This window comes from Drosophila eugracilis, unplaced genomic scaffold (assembly GCF_018153835.1).
Source record: "Drosophila eugracilis isolate 14026-0451.02 unplaced genomic scaffold, ASM1815383v1 contig_2154, whole genome shotgun sequence".
Lineage (NCBI taxonomy): Eukaryota > Metazoa > Arthropoda > Insecta > Diptera > Drosophilidae > Drosophila > Drosophila eugracilis.
Genome location: NW_024573038.1, coordinates 13,230,517 through 13,243,801, shown reverse-complemented (window position 1 = coordinate 13,243,801; position 13,285 = coordinate 13,230,517). Strand labels below are relative to the sequence as shown.

Below are 13,285 nucleotides of genomic sequence, written 5' to 3'. Positions count from 1 at the left end.
GTGAGATTTATTTCTATGTTCTTAACTTATTTGTTCATTTCTTGTTTGGCAAACAATTTGTACTTGCCATTAAAATCACAATTTCCACATTTCCCACACTTTCACATAGTATGAAGTGCTGGGCAAATCGTTTGACTTTTGCTCTTTTGTTTGCCCTGCCAATGAATTAAAATCCCCGCCATACAGGCAAACATATCAGCAGAGCAAACAAGTGCTGAGGCAAGACAAGGGTCCTCCACTTTTGACCACATTGCGGCCAAGTACTGGTCGCATTCTGGCCCAAGAGCCCAGACCAGCTGTTCCACTCAGCCACCCCAAATGGTAAGTTCTAACCCAACCATCCAACCACCCACCACCTTACGGCCACCACAAATTCCACCCGCGTAACAACCAACTGAATTCTAATAATTTTTAAACAAAAACAAACTTCCTGGCCACATGCCTCATGCCCATGCACTACACCACTGGCATTATAGAAATTACAATGAGCGAGTTTACAGAATTCGTTTCGAAATTTCACGCCACCGTCTGTGACGAAATTTGTGTTACTCTGGCAAAAGGACAAGTGCAGCGATGAGCAGCAGGATGAGTCACCCTTCAGAGGGCAACCCTCATTGGTGGCAAGTGGAAAAAGGTTGCAATATGAAACCCAAAAAAAGAAGCAACGCAACCCCGTGGAAACAGTTGCCACTTTTAATCAGCATGAAAGTTCCCGTTCCCATTCCCGTTCCTGTTCAGCTATTTAAGAACCCCCAAAAAGGAGATTCCGATTCCGTTTCTCTCAGAATTAAAACTCAGACGAAAATGAAAATTTCTATACTGGTTTAGAAGGCGAAATAAATGAATGCATGAATTCCAAAGCAATTTTGATGTTGACATTGAGTAATGTTGGCTTCGTTCAGCCTGGCTGGATCTGGGATCTGGGCTGTGGGTTGGGATTCAGGTTGCTTCAGTGGGTGGGTGGTGGTTGTTTGGTTTGGCATTTTCATATCATTTTCGAATATTACATGCGGATTAGCATTTCCTCATCGGGATTGCAACAAAACGTGTGCCCATCAATGGGGGGGTTTTATAATGTGGGGGTGTTTTTCGAGTTTTCCTTTGGTTTGGGGGGGCCATTTCCCAAAAAACAGGGGGTGGCTCACTGCACTGGGTGGGTGGTTTTGGCCTTTGTTCGGGCAAGTGTGCTGTCGATTACCCTCGGAAGGTGTTTTTTAGTAGTCTTAAAGGTCTTTGTTCATAAGAAATTAAAGTTGTTAGAGGGAAATTGACTTAGAAAAAGATAAGAAGAACAATGAAGATGTTCTAGGAAAGGATTTTTGTACTTATTTATTTATTGGAACAGATTTACTTTACAGATTTTATAGATAAAGCTGAATTTATATAATTTTAATACCAAATCAACATCTCTCTTTATCGTCTTACTCCCAAAAAGTGAAGCCTAGAAGAAAACTCCTTCAAATCCAACGCCTTGGTTTCATAGTTCCCAAAACCCAAATAGCTTTCCTCATTTTCCATCTCACAGAAACTTGCCATAATCTTAGCATATACCTTCAACAACTTTTGGCTTCTACAACAAGCCAAAGACTTTCGGACAAGTTTAAGGAATTTCCCAAATCAACAGCCTTTCAGAGAACGAATAATGGAGAGAGAGAGAGAAGGTAGGGAGAGGTCTTGGCAAACCCAACGTCGAACTAACTTTTCAATTTTCTTTTCACGCTCGCATTTTACAAGCTGCTACATGATTAGGGTCAATGGTTGCAGGGATCCTACAACCACCCTTTCGCCCTTCCGCCTTCCTTTCCGTAAATTGTAACAAGCTGCCAAATTTCACACTCAGTTTCTGATTCTGAAATAACTCGAACGAACACGAACACCTCCTAACGAAGTAAAAGTTTAAGGGAGGGAGGGGCAAGTCTTTATATATCTCAATCTTGTCATCACTGCGATTCTAATCATAATCACATTCACTGAAAATTTTATTATTAACTGACAGTTTATTAAAAACTCATTGGATTTTACTGGCCTGCTGAGATTTGTTTGCTTTTGGCCTGGAATCCTTCCTGGTCCCTTGTTTGTTATCGAGATCATGGACACATGTCCGGGGCTGGCTGATTACCGAGGCTAGATAAATATTAAGCAACTGTATAAGGGGTTTCCTCTATCAGGATTGGGAGAAGGATTTCGAGTGACGCCATCATCGGGCGCTTCCTTGCCGTAATTGACTCCCTGCCAAAGGGCACAAAAACTGCTCCCCCCCTGCAGAAGCTGGTAATGAAATTTTGGCTTCGAGTGGTATCAGCATATAAGGGGGGAGGCAACCCCCCAGCCAATTTCAACTCAACTCAAGTTGTTATTGTTGTTGTTTTGGCACGTGGCACTTGCAACGTGGCCAGGAAATGCCCTGAAATTGATTTTTATTTTTATTTTTATTTTAGTTGAGAGTTTTTGTTTTTCGCTTTTTTTTGCCTGGGGCTCTTGGTGTAATTATTTCTGTCCTCTGTCTTCCAGCATGTGATTAGATTTTCAAGTGAAAGTTTATTCAGCTTTGTTGTCCCTCAATGATAATTAAAAATGATTAGCTCATAAATATTTCCGCCTGTCGAGGGTGAGATTTATGAGAAGGTAAATACAGAAGACAGCCCTCAGATGCCCTCAAGGCCAAGAAAATATTACAAATGAAAGTGAACGTTAGGGTGGCAATACAAAGGGGTGATTGTAAATGAAAAGTAAAACCTTAAAACAGGTTTTTTTTTTTAAATATTATTATTTACTTTAACTGATGTAATTTGTAAATTGCACTTCACAGATGCATAATGTCGGCAATATTCTCACAGCTTAACGCCATTCCATTCATTTGGTTTACTAGAAATGTGATAAGAACTTGTTAAGTTAAATAAACTTATTGATAAAGTTATATAATATTTACTTACTCAAACACTTTGTGGCCTCCAATTCACAGAGTGTGATATTGCTCCACTTTAAGCCAATTTCCAGACTGCAATTTCGATTTAACTCATTTGTTAATTTGCTGAATTTTCCCATTTTTAACTCAGTTTCTTGGCACTTTAACAGCACTTCATTGCACTTGAAGAGATCACCAAAATAGTTTCCATTACTTCCACTAACAACTTTTAAGAGATTCAAATCCAAACTTATACTTTTTATAAATAATCACAAAAACTGCTTACCTAGCACTAATAATATAAACAACATCTTGACTTTAACTAAAGTAATTTCTCTACTTTAGTCAGTTATAAAGACTTAAGGCTCTCCCAACTCTTTGTTTCGCCTCGGCCTTCTGTTTTAATGAATTCTTTAGCTTATCTTTTGTTTACTTTTATGTTTTAACAATATGTTTATTAAAAAAGTTTTACTTGCTTAAGCTTTTGTTAATTTCTGCTGTTGTTAAAGACAATAAACTTTATACTTTTTTACAATTCCAAGATTTCGGCAATGTTATTGCAGGACATATCATCACAACGTCGCAGGATTACTAAAATACAAAATTAGTTAAGGAAAATGAAAGTTGTTAAGTCTGGAAAACTCACAAAGGCAAGTGGCTTTTTCCATTTCACAGCGAGATACATTATTCCATCTTCCACGACGCTCTCGACGGCAATGCCGATTAAAGGAGTCTATGGTCTCATCAAAACGTCCTATCCTTGGCGTAAAACGTTGGCAATCTGCGTAGACATTCTCGCAGTATTCTCTATTAGTTTGAGCTTCGATATAAGACAAGTTTAGAAGGCAGAGAACTGCAAAGGGATAAAGGTAACATTAAGGACTTATAACTTAAAAAAGAGATAACTCTTACCCAACAGCAGCAAAATTTTCCACATTTTTAATCAATATGTGTTAAGTAATCTGATGACTGAGTATCTCTGAGGTGGTATTTATATCAGTTAATAAAAAGATACAGATTTCTTGCCAGATTTCTTAATAAAAGGAACAGCTTTCACATCTTGTCAATAGACTGCTCCCAAGAATGCCTTTCTATCCTTGATCTATTCTATTTTTCAGGTGGTTCTTTGTTTATCTGTTTTTAAATCTCTTTATATATCTCTCAAGGGCTATCCTTGCTCTGATTTAACAACATGCCCCAAGTGTTTTTTTATAGGCTAACAGTGTATAAAACCAGATACATCACCCTCAAACTATCAGTTGATTTTCATCAGCTTTTGTAAAGATGCGTTGCCTCTTCATTTTCTCCCTTGTAATAGTCCTTTGCTGCATGTCAATCGCGGCTCAAAGCCTTAATTGCAGCAGGATTCGTGAAAATTGTCGTCCTTGCACACGTCGTCTAGTGGATCCCATCAACAATCTGGAGTTCATAAATAGAGATTGCAGGGAAAGACTACGAGATCGTTGGATTTGGCGCGATGTGAGACGTTGCGATATGCAAATTGTTGCATGTGAAAGTAAAAACTTGATTAAGATAAAATATAAACAATTTTATTAAATTTACTTCATTACAGATCATGAGAGCAGACTGGATTGTGAGAATGTGGCTAGAATAACTGGAATGAGAAGAATTCGTTAAAATTATAAATTTCGAAAAATACAATTTTCTAAATAAAATTTTCATTTTTGCGAAAAAATGTTTGGAGTTTTATTTAATTACATTTACATATGTTCAGATTAACAAGATTTACAGTTATTCAATTTATTTTAAATTATTTAACACAATTTTTACGTCGTTTTTCCTTGAGCACGTCTTTACTTCGCCAGATTTTCTCGAATACGCTTCCCCGTTCCTTGTGTCCTCGTTGCTTCTCTCTTCGTTTTCTACTTACTTCTTTCGCTGAACTTCTCCTCTTCATCTGAGGATTAAGACGAGCACGAAAAGTACAGCGAAAGAAGAATAGAAAACGACGACGTGGTTCGTGGCTACTCGGTTCGTCGTCGTCGTCAATTTTGTCCGTCGCTTTCTTACTTCATTCGCCATATGATCAGTCGTCTTAGGCTTTTATCGATATCTCTTTCTTTTTGGCATTTCGTTGTCTACGAATTTTGCATGTTCTTGGAAGTGTCATTGTTTGACCATTCCCACATATAGACATGCACACATACACATATACACATACATACATATATTAATGGGTTAGAGTCCCAGACTTCGGCAAGCTAACCCAGCTTCGAGTTGGCTTTCGAGGCTTTAATCCACCACTGATCAAACACACCTAAACATATGCACATACACATGTACACATACACATATATTAAAAGTTTACTTAAACTTTTTATTAGAAGGCTAAGCAATAATTTTATTAATTTTCTTTTATTTTATTTAGTTTTCTTTCCCGCATTTGACGAGCCACATTCTTACAAGTAGGACTCTCGCAATCGCGCACAGTAGCTGTAAAACTAAAACCATAAGCTCAGGTTCTTCAGATTATTATATTAACTTACAAAAACAAGCTATTCGTAGAAGCTCACAGCGACTAGCATCTAACCAGCCCAAGTCGAAGCTCCTACAAAACTCGTTAAAGAATATGGAAGTATCGTCATGGTTTCCCAATCTCGATTTATTATTCTTACATTTCTCATAAACTCGCAAGCAAGTTTGGTGTAGCCTAAGATAATTCTCATTAGGATTGCCTAGAATTTCAGTCAATAACAAACAGCAGGTGACTTTGATGAAAGTATAGAGTTAGATTTAGAAAATATCAATCCACATTATGACTTACTTACCTAAAGCCAGAGTAAGTTTTGTCATTGGGAAAGCTTTTGTGATGGATCTTTAAATATACTGTGATTAAATCGATATTGGTCCCGCTATATTTATACCCTTAATATTTGCCCGGTAACAGCTGTAACTTTTGCTTCATAAAAACCACAGAATTTAAACAGTTTGCATTGTGAAAAGATAATTTTCTTTATCCCAGAAATATTCGCCATTTTCCTTCCTTGTTGACTATCTTATATAAAGTCTGGAGATGAGACACTTTTATAATCAGAAACCCCAAAGATGCAGTTGGCTGTTACTATATGGATTCTTTTAAGCATCAGCTATGTGGTTGTAGGAAAACTTTCACCTGATTGCCAAGTTATAAAGGACCACTGTTCAGGTTGTCTTCTTAAGCTTAACGATAGCTACAACAACTTGGAGGTTGTTAACAATGGATGCAGGCAGAAGTTGCAAGATAGTTATGTATGGGAGGATCAGAATCTTTGCGATATGCTAGTGATCGCTTGTGAGGGTAAGCAAAGATGTTTCTTAAGTTTAGATTCTAAACCTATATACATTAATTTATTAATATTTTCAGAAGCTGGAAATAGGAAGAAGGATTGCCTAACAATCGCGGAGGTGACTAAGATGCACAGGATAAAAGAACTTTAAATAAATATAAAATTAACATATTAAAAGGCTAATAATATTTCAAAACGTATTAAAATTTGTAAAGAAATCGATAAGAAAAATAAATAAAAAAGATTCCCTTATTAAGGTAAAAGTTTTAAAATCCACTTTCATAAATGATCCATCAAAACTTTTTTTGTTTTCATACTCCCCAATTAAAAGGAAAATATAACTACATTTAAGTATCAAAAACACTACAAATTGGTCTCATAACACATTTATTTGATTTCAGAGGGATGTAGCTCGATAATATTAATTAAGTCCGCAGGCTATCGGCCACATTTTTGCAAGTTCCATTATCACAGCGAACCATGCTTACTGAGGAATAAAATTCAACATAAATCTACAACTTAAAGTCAGAGAAAATAAACTTACGTATGCATGAAGCGCGGACCAATTCACAACGGGTTACCCTTTTCCAGTTCCGATCATGACGTTCGCAATAGGCATTGAAGAACCCAACTGTATCATCCTTAGTTCCCACAGTAGGTTGCTCTCGAAGGCAATTTGAGAATAAGCGATTACAGAAACGGCGACCAGAGGAGTCCTGAGCAAGGACTTGGGCCACCAAAATGCAGCAGAGAGCTAAAGGAATAAAGTTGGTTGATATTAAGCTAACTCCATGAGAATATTAACTTACCTAAAGCGAAGAAAAGCTTAGACATTGCAGTAGATGGGACTTGATTAACTCAAACTCTGACTAACTCAAAGAAAACTCCAACGTATTTATACCGTAAAAATGAATCCAGGAAAATACATCTGTGATTGTCCGCCCCCAGCTGTGAAAATTCATTCTTTATTTTCCCCCTAAATATTACACAATCCCAGTACAATGGGTCATACTATCATGGCATCTGCAGCCCAAATCTGTTTTATTATTTTTTATAGAAAATATTGTTTAAGATCACAAAACAGATGTGATCTCATCTAGGACGCATCACTTCCTTGTCTGTCGGTTTATATAAAGCAGAAAATTTTGATTTGATTTCAATCAGAAGAAAACCTTTAGCTGATTTGCTTTTATTTGAGTTTGAAAATGCATTTCACAAGTATTATTGCTGGCATTTTGATCCTTGGATGTGTGGTTATTAATGGCCAAGCTCCTGACTGTCGACAGCTAAGGGAAACCTGCAATAACTGCATCCGAATGCTCAATAATCCCATTAACAATGTGGAGTATATGAACGAAGGATGTCGCGAGAAAGTCCGTGGCAGATATGTCTGGAAGAATCAGACACGTTGCGATCTTCAGGTTATAGCTTGTGGAGGTAAGCAAGTTATAAATTTCATATTTTCAAAAAAGAAATTAATGGTTTTCCCTTACACTACCAGCCCACAAGAAGAAAATGGATTGCCTGGTTATTGCCGAACTGGCTGGCATGCCCAGACGCTCTTAGAGGAATGCCCAAAGGCGTTATGATTACCACACAAGGAAACCAGCTAAAATATTAAAACTGATTTTGTCCAAATAAATGCATATTTGCGAAGAGATTTGACTTCGTTACTTTGGCTTGTCTGCTTGGCCAATAAAGCGATATATTCTTGTCGTGGTCTTGGTCTGGTTCTTGTTCTTATTCTTGTTCTTGGCCTTCAATTTTTTTTCTACGACCACAGCTCGAAGCCCTTCCTGGAATCAAGAGTCGCCCAACACCACGAGTGCATCTTCCACGTACAGGGCATTATCGTAAAGACGGGTCCAGACCAGCATCGCGATGAGTTGAGCCAGGCACGCACATCGTCATGCTTGTCTTACACTTGATGCATCCTCGTCATCTCTCGTCTGGCAGTTCTTCAAAAAACTTCCCCACTGCCACGGCCTCCCCGCCCACTTTTCCAAAACATAATTTTTCAAACGAAATTGTTTTGATTTTCTTGATGCCATAAAAAATGGGAATTTATTACTTGAAGGTCTGAGATTACAGTCAATGTTTTTTGCTCTCAGACGAGGAGAGTTCATCTGGGGATCTTAACTTGGGGGGAGGAATTTTCCACAGCATGGGCAAACAGAGTGGCGCTTTTAAATAAGTTACCTATTTACTTGAACTAAAATTGGCTGCGACCAGAGTTCAAGTCTAAAATTAAAATCTATCCTGGAATTATTTACACAATTGCCAGCAGTTAACTGGCGGCGTGTGGGTGCTATAAAAGTTCTTGATGGAGCTGCCAAGGTGTACAGTTTTCCAGAACTCCTCCAAGAGGTCTCAGCATGAAGCTAACTGTTATCTGTTTACTGGGTAAGTTACATTTTAAATATCATAAACTAAGAAAGGGTTTAACTAAGAAAGGGTTTCATTTGCAGTGACCTTCGTTCTGCTGGAATATGTGGAGCAGAGTGAAGCCTGCTTGGAGGTTATTGAGCAGGCGTTGGGTCTCGAGCCCTGCAATGAAGGTGGTCGAAAGGGGCACAGGGAGCCACATAGAGGTGGACCAGGACCTGTAAGAACTACTAGGAGACATGAGAGAACTCGGAGACCGGAGAGAACCACTAGGAGGCACGAGAGAACCACTAGGAGACATGAGCGAACCACAAGGAGACACGAGAGAACCACTAGGAGACATGAGAAAACTACCAGACCTCCTTGTACTTGTACAGAGAAGACCCGTCCTCCTTGCACAGAGAAGACTACTCAAAAGACTAGCCCACCTTGCACGGAGACAACTACCCAAAAGACCAATCCTCCCTGCACGGAGACGACCACCCAAAAGACCAATCCTCCTTGCACAGAGAAGACTACTCAGAAGACTAACCCACCTTGCACGGAGACGACCACCCAAAAGACCAAGCCTCCTTGCACGGAGACGACCACCCAAAAGACCAAGCCTCCATGCACCGAGAAAACTACCCGAAGGACCAATCCGCCTACCACAGAGAAGACTACCAACAAACCTTGGCCACCGGCGACAACACCTTCTCCAAAAACAACAGCTTCTACAACCACTAAGAAACCCTGTGGATGTAGTACGCATCACCCACCTGGATGGAACCCTGGCGGTCCTATACAGACAACACCCTCAACGACCACCACAAAATCTGGCTGGAATCCTGGCGGTCCCATAATAACAACCCCTTCAACGACTACTCGCAGGCCTTGCGGATGCGGTGATCACAATCCACCAGGCTGGAATCCCGGCGGTCCTAGAATTCCCATACCCAATATTCCCGGACATTTTGGACCCGGACCTGTGATTCCGAATAGAGGAGGAAACGGATTTAATCCTGGCGGTCCCATAATAGCAACTCCCTCAACGACTACTCGTAGTCCTTGCGGATGCGGTGATCACAATCCACCAGGCTGGAATCCCGGCGGTCCTAGAATTCCCATACCCAATATTCCCGGACATTTTGGACCCGGACCTGTGATTCCGAATAGAGGAGAAAATGGATTTAATCCACATTGCCCTCAGGGCTGGAATCCCGACAGTCCTTTGATACCAGTTCCCAGAATTCCCGGTCACTTCGGACACGGACCTGTCATCCCCAATAGAGGAGGAAAGGGATGTGGTTGCCGCAACCAATGTCCACCAAGAGAGATACTCAGCGAAGAGCTTCGTATAACTCTGGATCGGATACAGCTAATGATTGACGAATGCCTCTTGGAAAGCCAAAGACGTTGAGGGAACATGGCAGCTGACCAAACGATTTGAAAACCAAAATTCATTTTATATTGTTAACTAATGAAATAAATTGTTTTGCATTTAGAAGATTGTTTAAGGTTTCATAAGAAACCAGAAATCTGATGAAAAGATTTAATTTAATGGGTCAAAAGTTCAGTTTTGGTCTAAGAAGAGCAATCTTTTATGTTGATTTAATGAGACTTTGCAATGCATAGCCTCTCAATATGCTTTTAATATGAGTTGTGTGTACGCGTGTGTGTCCATCTGAAGTGCTTTTTAAATACTTGTAGCGGTTTAAGCTTTTACCCTTACCAGCCATCGTAGCAGCTGCCCCAAAGACTCCCACCCGACACCCACTTCAGTTCACGTCATGAACATGATTATGTACTTTATGAATGTGCAGAGAAGCGATTGGAGTTTGTAAATACTAAACGAAGTTTAGATACCCTAATTAAATGAAATTTATATTGAATATGGAAAGTATTTTAATTCGAATTTAAACTTTGTAAAAACCAAAAATCCGTTTAAGATAAGTTTTATATTTTTCTGAGACATTTAATATACTTTTAATAAGGATTTTTACCACGTTTAGAATAATTTTAATTTTAATTTTAATCAAAAAATCATTAATTTAGTTAAAGTCAAAGTTAACTTAATAGCACATATACCCTTTCTAAACCCAGAGCATAGGTGGTGATGATTTTTCCACTCAGCCTGTGCCAACTGCTTATATAATATTTGAAAATTGAAAATCTTTTTGGCGTTGCACTTGAAAAATGCTTAGACCAGGCCATGATGATGAACTTTATAAAACTCTTGACCACATTTTGCCGCACCCCTTCCATTTCCAGTCATCTTTCCTTTGCCCTGCCCGTTCCGTTCCTTTCCACTTTTGGACATGTCTGACCAGCTGACGTCCCAAAAAGTGGTTAGAAGAGGGTTTGCAGGGATGGGATATGGGGCATGGAGCATGGGTATAGGGAATGCATTGCACTTGACTTTAGCGCCACTTGTAAGTGTAAATTTTATTTGAGCCAGCATAGTAGGTACACATGTAGACACTCACATTCAACCAGGCCCTTTGTCAAGAGAGCTCCAAAGTGCCTGGCCAGCGATATTGGCGTTTGCACTCAAACTTGGTCTTGGACTTGGACTTGGAAACAGTTTTGTACTTGGTCTCTGGCTATGGCTATGACTCTGTAGTATGGGTCTCGATTTCGTTGTCGGTGTTTTTGGCCCAGAGTTTGGCGTCGTGTCGCTGACAGCTAAGTGGTGATAATCGCTTTTGAATTGAATCTGAGCAAGTAAATTTACACGCAGACCAAGTTGAAATTCAAAAATGCAACAGAGAAAAGATCCAAGAGCTTGGACACTGAACACTGGACACTGGACCCGGGACCATTGGACAAAAGGCGTCACTTGTTTGGCCCTACTCCGTGTCCCTCTGTTTTGGGTGGGCGTTTTTGGGGTTTTGGGTTTTTGTGTTTTGGCTGCGGCTTTATACAGAAGTCGAAAAGGGGGTAGGGGCTGCTAGGACTGGGGGCTAACTGCGGTTTGTTTGGCTGGTTACTGTGGCTTCTAATTTGTGAACTGGATTTGCGGCTTCAAGAAACGAATGGGATTTGTAAGTCATTAAATCAGAACTTAAAGTCCTTAGTCCCACAACTTGAATAGTTGAAGAGAATAATTTGTGGAATTAGCAGAGGGTTTTGTAAGTGAAATTTCCTTAACCATTAAACAAAACCAACTTGATATTTCAATGCTCTCTGTTATTTTTATTTATCAATCAATTAACAAAATGATTTTTGCAATCAGTTAATACGTTCCATTCCGGCCAATTCAGCAATATCAGCACAGTTCATGCGTCGGTCCGATCCTGAAGTCAAAATAAATTGCCAATAAATACAAAATAAATACTAAAACCTTCTTAAAAACTTACCCAAGCAGTTGAGCCTGGTGAGCTCACAACGTCCCACATTCCTCCAGCGCCAGTTCCGACTCGTCCTTGTCCTGCATTCCCTATTGAAGGCTGGCAAAGTGCGATCATTGTCATTTCTCAGGCGTTCAACGCAAAGCTCACACCTTCTGGTCAATTCATCGCAGTTCCGATTTTGTCCAGAGACCAGGGTCACGAAAAGGACTATTAACCGGAAGAAAATTATATGATTTCAGGGAAAAATACCGCCTAATATCCTTAACTTACTGGATAATACGGCCAAAACAACTTTAAGATGCATTATTTTACACTTGATGTCTCTTGACAGGAACTTATCAGTTAGCTAACTACCGAAGACTTGGGCCCAACATGACTTTATATAAACACCAAACTCTATGGGCATGGAGTTACCAAAGCAGCTGTTTTATTACAAAAGTTAAAAGTTTACAATATAGAACAAAAGCCTTACAAAAAGTTATGAAATACTCTTTTCAAGACCTAAATATAAACTAGGCCATCTTTTGAGCACATGGAAGTGTGCGAAAACAATCACTTCCTGGTTTTAACAATGGCATTTATTGCATAATAGCCACTGGAAAATTCCGTAGCAGCTTAGCACTTTATAAAAGCTCATGTGTGAGCTGATTTACGGCACTGAAGATCAAGCAAGTTCTCAGCAGCAATACCAATATGTTGAAAATTAATCTACTTTTTGGTACGGATCTTGTTTCTTCTGTAATTAATAATAATAATTAATATTATATTTATCCTGTGATTCAGCTTTTGTTTGCCTTTTTGTGGCTATTCAGGCTCAAACTCCAAGGCCAGCGGATCGGGAAATTTGCCGAATTGAAAACGAAAAATGCAAACGGAATGAAAGAAGATTGGGAAGGGACAATGATATTTCCAACATCTTCAATGAGCACTGCCGCCGGTCAGGCATTACAAACTGGCGTAGTGTCAGTCGTTGCGAACTGTCTCTGGCAACTTGTAGATGTAAGTATTTCAGTTTTTAACTATAAGTTTAATAAATCATTAATTAATATTCAAATTATTATGCACAGTGACACTGGAGCGTTGTTCCACCATAAGCTGTGAGAATGTGAGAAGGAGTCTTAGTGCTGGCGGTCCTCCCACTCCAAGAACAACAACACCAACGCCTGCAATTCCTGACACTCGAGGTCCTCGTCGAACTACCACTCGTAGGACTCCAACTCCTGCTACTCGGCGAACTACCACTCGTAGGACTCCAACTCCTGCTACTCGCCGTACAACTACTCGCCGAACGACCACTCGCAGAGGTAACACTCGTCGAACTACTACCACTCGTAGGACTCGTACAACCACTCGCCAACCATCCGAAGACTAAACCG

At 39.6% G+C, this 13,285-nt stretch overlaps 10 protein-coding genes across 10 annotated transcripts; 5 read left to right on the top strand and 5 right to left on the bottom strand.

Annotated features, from left to right (window-relative positions):
- Nucleotides 1–2,415: 2,415 nt before the first annotated feature.
- LOC108118177 lies at nucleotides 2,416–3,216 on the bottom strand. Its single transcript, XM_017230736.2, has 3 exons — nucleotides 3,212–3,216; nucleotides 2,934–3,160; nucleotides 2,416–2,865 (listed from the first exon to the last, which is right to left on the bottom strand). Exons 1-3 carry the CDS (start codon nucleotides 3,214–3,216, stop codon nucleotides 2,804–2,806), a joined length of 294 nt encoding a protein of 97 aa, XP_017086225.1. The 3' UTR covers nucleotides 2,416–2,803.
- A 218-nt stretch (nucleotides 3,217–3,434) lies between these two features.
- On the bottom strand, nucleotides 3,435–3,842 carry LOC108118196. Its single transcript, XM_017230757.1, has 3 exons — nucleotides 3,818–3,842; nucleotides 3,552–3,758; nucleotides 3,435–3,496 (listed from the first exon to the last, which is right to left on the bottom strand). Exons 1-3 carry the CDS (start codon nucleotides 3,840–3,842, stop codon nucleotides 3,435–3,437), a joined length of 294 nt encoding a protein of 97 aa, XP_017086246.1.
- Nucleotides 3,843–4,183: 341 nt separating this feature from the next.
- On the top strand, nucleotides 4,184–4,543 carry LOC108118195. Its single transcript, XM_017230755.1, has 2 exons — nucleotides 4,184–4,421; nucleotides 4,479–4,543. The coding sequence occupies exons 1-2, from the start codon at nucleotides 4,190–4,192 to the stop codon at nucleotides 4,541–4,543; spliced, it is 297 nt and encodes a 98-aa protein (XP_017086244.1). The 5' UTR covers nucleotides 4,184–4,189.
- A 727-nt stretch (nucleotides 4,544–5,270) lies between these two features.
- On the bottom strand, nucleotides 5,271–5,719 carry LOC108118176. The gene is made up of 3 exons (XM_017230735.1): nucleotides 5,695–5,719; nucleotides 5,413–5,634; nucleotides 5,271–5,359 (listed from the first exon to the last, which is right to left on the bottom strand). Exons 1-3 carry the CDS (start codon nucleotides 5,717–5,719, stop codon nucleotides 5,271–5,273), a joined length of 336 nt encoding a protein of 111 aa, XP_017086224.1.
- A 252-nt stretch (nucleotides 5,720–5,971) lies between these two features.
- LOC108118175 lies at nucleotides 5,972–6,343 on the top strand. The gene is made up of 2 exons (XM_017230734.1): nucleotides 5,972–6,203; nucleotides 6,273–6,343. Exons 1-2 carry the CDS (start codon nucleotides 5,972–5,974, stop codon nucleotides 6,341–6,343), a joined length of 303 nt encoding a protein of 100 aa, XP_017086223.1.
- Nucleotides 6,344–6,550: 207 nt separating this feature from the next.
- On the bottom strand, nucleotides 6,551–7,026 carry LOC108118174. The gene is made up of 3 exons (XM_017230732.1): nucleotides 7,002–7,026; nucleotides 6,737–6,946; nucleotides 6,551–6,679 (listed from the first exon to the last, which is right to left on the bottom strand). Exons 1-3 carry the CDS (start codon nucleotides 7,024–7,026, stop codon nucleotides 6,618–6,620), a joined length of 297 nt encoding a protein of 98 aa, XP_017086221.1. The 3' UTR covers nucleotides 6,551–6,617.
- Nucleotides 7,027–7,379: 353 nt separating this feature from the next.
- LOC108118200 lies at nucleotides 7,380–7,758 on the top strand. The gene is made up of 2 exons (XM_017230761.2): nucleotides 7,380–7,629; nucleotides 7,694–7,758. The coding sequence occupies exons 1-2, from the start codon at nucleotides 7,398–7,400 to the stop codon at nucleotides 7,756–7,758; spliced, it is 297 nt and encodes a 98-aa protein (XP_017086250.1). The 5' UTR covers nucleotides 7,380–7,397.
- Nucleotides 7,759–8,567: 809 nt separating this feature from the next.
- Nucleotides 8,568–9,976, top strand: LOC108118173 (mucin-2). The gene is made up of 2 exons (XM_017230731.1): nucleotides 8,568–8,595; nucleotides 8,661–9,976. Exons 1-2 carry the CDS (start codon nucleotides 8,568–8,570, stop codon nucleotides 9,974–9,976), a joined length of 1,344 nt encoding a protein of 447 aa, XP_017086220.1.
- A 1,811-nt stretch (nucleotides 9,977–11,787) lies between these two features.
- Nucleotides 11,788–12,213, bottom strand: LOC108118172. The gene is made up of 3 exons (XM_017230730.1): nucleotides 12,180–12,213; nucleotides 11,916–12,116; nucleotides 11,788–11,852 (listed from the first exon to the last, which is right to left on the bottom strand). The coding sequence occupies exons 1-3, from the start codon at nucleotides 12,211–12,213 to the stop codon at nucleotides 11,788–11,790; spliced, it is 300 nt and encodes a 99-aa protein (XP_017086219.1).
- A 268-nt stretch (nucleotides 12,214–12,481) lies between these two features.
- LOC108118171 lies at nucleotides 12,482–13,281 on the top strand. Its single transcript, XM_017230729.1, has 3 exons — nucleotides 12,482–12,627; nucleotides 12,693–12,908; nucleotides 12,977–13,281. The coding sequence occupies exons 1-3, from the start codon at nucleotides 12,603–12,605 to the stop codon at nucleotides 13,279–13,281; spliced, it is 546 nt and encodes a 181-aa protein (XP_017086218.1). The 5' UTR covers nucleotides 12,482–12,602.
- Nucleotides 13,282–13,285: the final 4 nt, after the last annotated feature.

Excerpts from the sequence above, each read along its gene's own strand:
- LOC108118177 (XM_017230736.2), bottom strand. Across the intron at positions 2,866-2,933 it reads GGAGGCCACAAAGTGTTTGA|TAAACCAAATGAATGGAATG; the intron begins GTAAGTAAATAT and ends TCACATTTCTAG.
- LOC108118196 (XM_017230757.1), bottom strand. The coding sequence starts at position 3,842 with ATGTGGAAAATTTTGCTGCTGTTGG. Across the intron at positions 3,759-3,817 it reads GAAAATTTTGCTGCTGTTGG|TTCTCTGCCTTCTAAACTTG; the intron begins GTAAGAGTTATC and ends ATCCCTTTGCAG. Across the intron at positions 3,497-3,551 it reads GGAAAAAGCCACTTGCCTTT|TAATCCTGCGACGTTGTGAT; the intron begins GTGAGTTTTCCA and ends TTTGTATTTTAG.
- LOC108118195 (XM_017230755.1), top strand. The coding sequence starts at position 4,190 with ATGCGTTGCCTCTTCATTTTCTCCCTTGTAATAGTCCTTTGCTGCATG. Across the intron at positions 4,422-4,478 it reads GCAAATTGTTGCATGTGAAA|ATCATGAGAGCAGACTGGAT; the intron begins GTAAAAACTTGA and ends ACTTCATTACAG.
- LOC108118176 (XM_017230735.1), bottom strand. The coding sequence starts at position 5,719 with ATGACAAAACTTACTCTGGCTTTAG. Across the intron at positions 5,635-5,694 it reads AAAACTTACTCTGGCTTTAG|TCACCTGCTGTTTGTTATTG; the intron begins GTAAGTAAGTCA and ends CTTTCATCAAAG. Across the intron at positions 5,360-5,412 it reads TCTACGAATAGCTTGTTTTT|CTACTGTGCGCGATTGCGAG; the intron begins GTAAGTTAATAT and ends TTAGTTTTACAG.
- LOC108118175 (XM_017230734.1), top strand. The coding sequence starts at position 5,972 with ATGCAGTTGGCTGTTACTATATGGATTCTTTTAAGCATCAGCTATGTG. Across the intron at positions 6,204-6,272 it reads GCTAGTGATCGCTTGTGAGG|CTGGAAATAGGAAGAAGGAT; the intron begins GTAAGCAAAGAT and ends TATTTTCAGAAG.
- LOC108118174 (XM_017230732.1), bottom strand. The coding sequence starts at position 7,026 with ATGTCTAAGCTTTTCTTCGCTTTAG. Across the intron at positions 6,947-7,001 it reads TAAGCTTTTCTTCGCTTTAG|CTCTCTGCTGCATTTTGGTG; the intron begins GTAAGTTAATAT and ends TTATTCCTTTAG. Across the intron at positions 6,680-6,736 it reads GGTCCGCGCTTCATGCATAC|TAAGCATGGTTCGCTGTGAT; the intron begins GTAAGTTTATTT and ends TTTATTCCTCAG.
- LOC108118200 (XM_017230761.2), top strand. The coding sequence starts at position 7,398 with ATGCATTTCACAAGTATTATTGCTGGCATTTTGATCCTTGGATGTGTG. Across the intron at positions 7,630-7,693 it reads TCAGGTTATAGCTTGTGGAG|CCCACAAGAAGAAAATGGAT; the intron begins GTAAGCAAGTTA and ends TTACACTACCAG.
- LOC108118173 (XM_017230731.1), top strand. The coding sequence starts at position 8,568 with ATGAAGCTAACTGTTATCTGTTTACTGG. Across the intron at positions 8,596-8,660 it reads AACTGTTATCTGTTTACTGG|TGACCTTCGTTCTGCTGGAA; the intron begins GTAAGTTACATT and ends TTTCATTTGCAG.
- LOC108118172 (XM_017230730.1), bottom strand. The coding sequence starts at position 12,213 with ATGCATCTTAAAGTTGTTTTGGCCGTATTATCCA. Across the intron at positions 12,117-12,179 it reads TGTTTTGGCCGTATTATCCA|TCCTTTTCGTGACCCTGGTC; the intron begins GTAAGTTAAGGA and ends TCCGGTTAATAG. Across the intron at positions 11,853-11,915 it reads CACCAGGCTCAACTGCTTGG|GATCGGACCGACGCATGAAC; the intron begins GTAAGTTTTTAA and ends TTTTGACTTCAG.
- LOC108118171 (XM_017230729.1), top strand. The coding sequence starts at position 12,603 with ATGTTGAAAATTAATCTACTTTTTG. Across the intron at positions 12,628-12,692 it reads GAAAATTAATCTACTTTTTG|CTTTTGTTTGCCTTTTTGTG; the intron begins GTACGGATCTTG and ends CCTGTGATTCAG. Across the intron at positions 12,909-12,976 it reads GTCTCTGGCAACTTGTAGAT|TGACACTGGAGCGTTGTTCC; the intron begins GTAAGTATTTCA and ends TATTATGCACAG.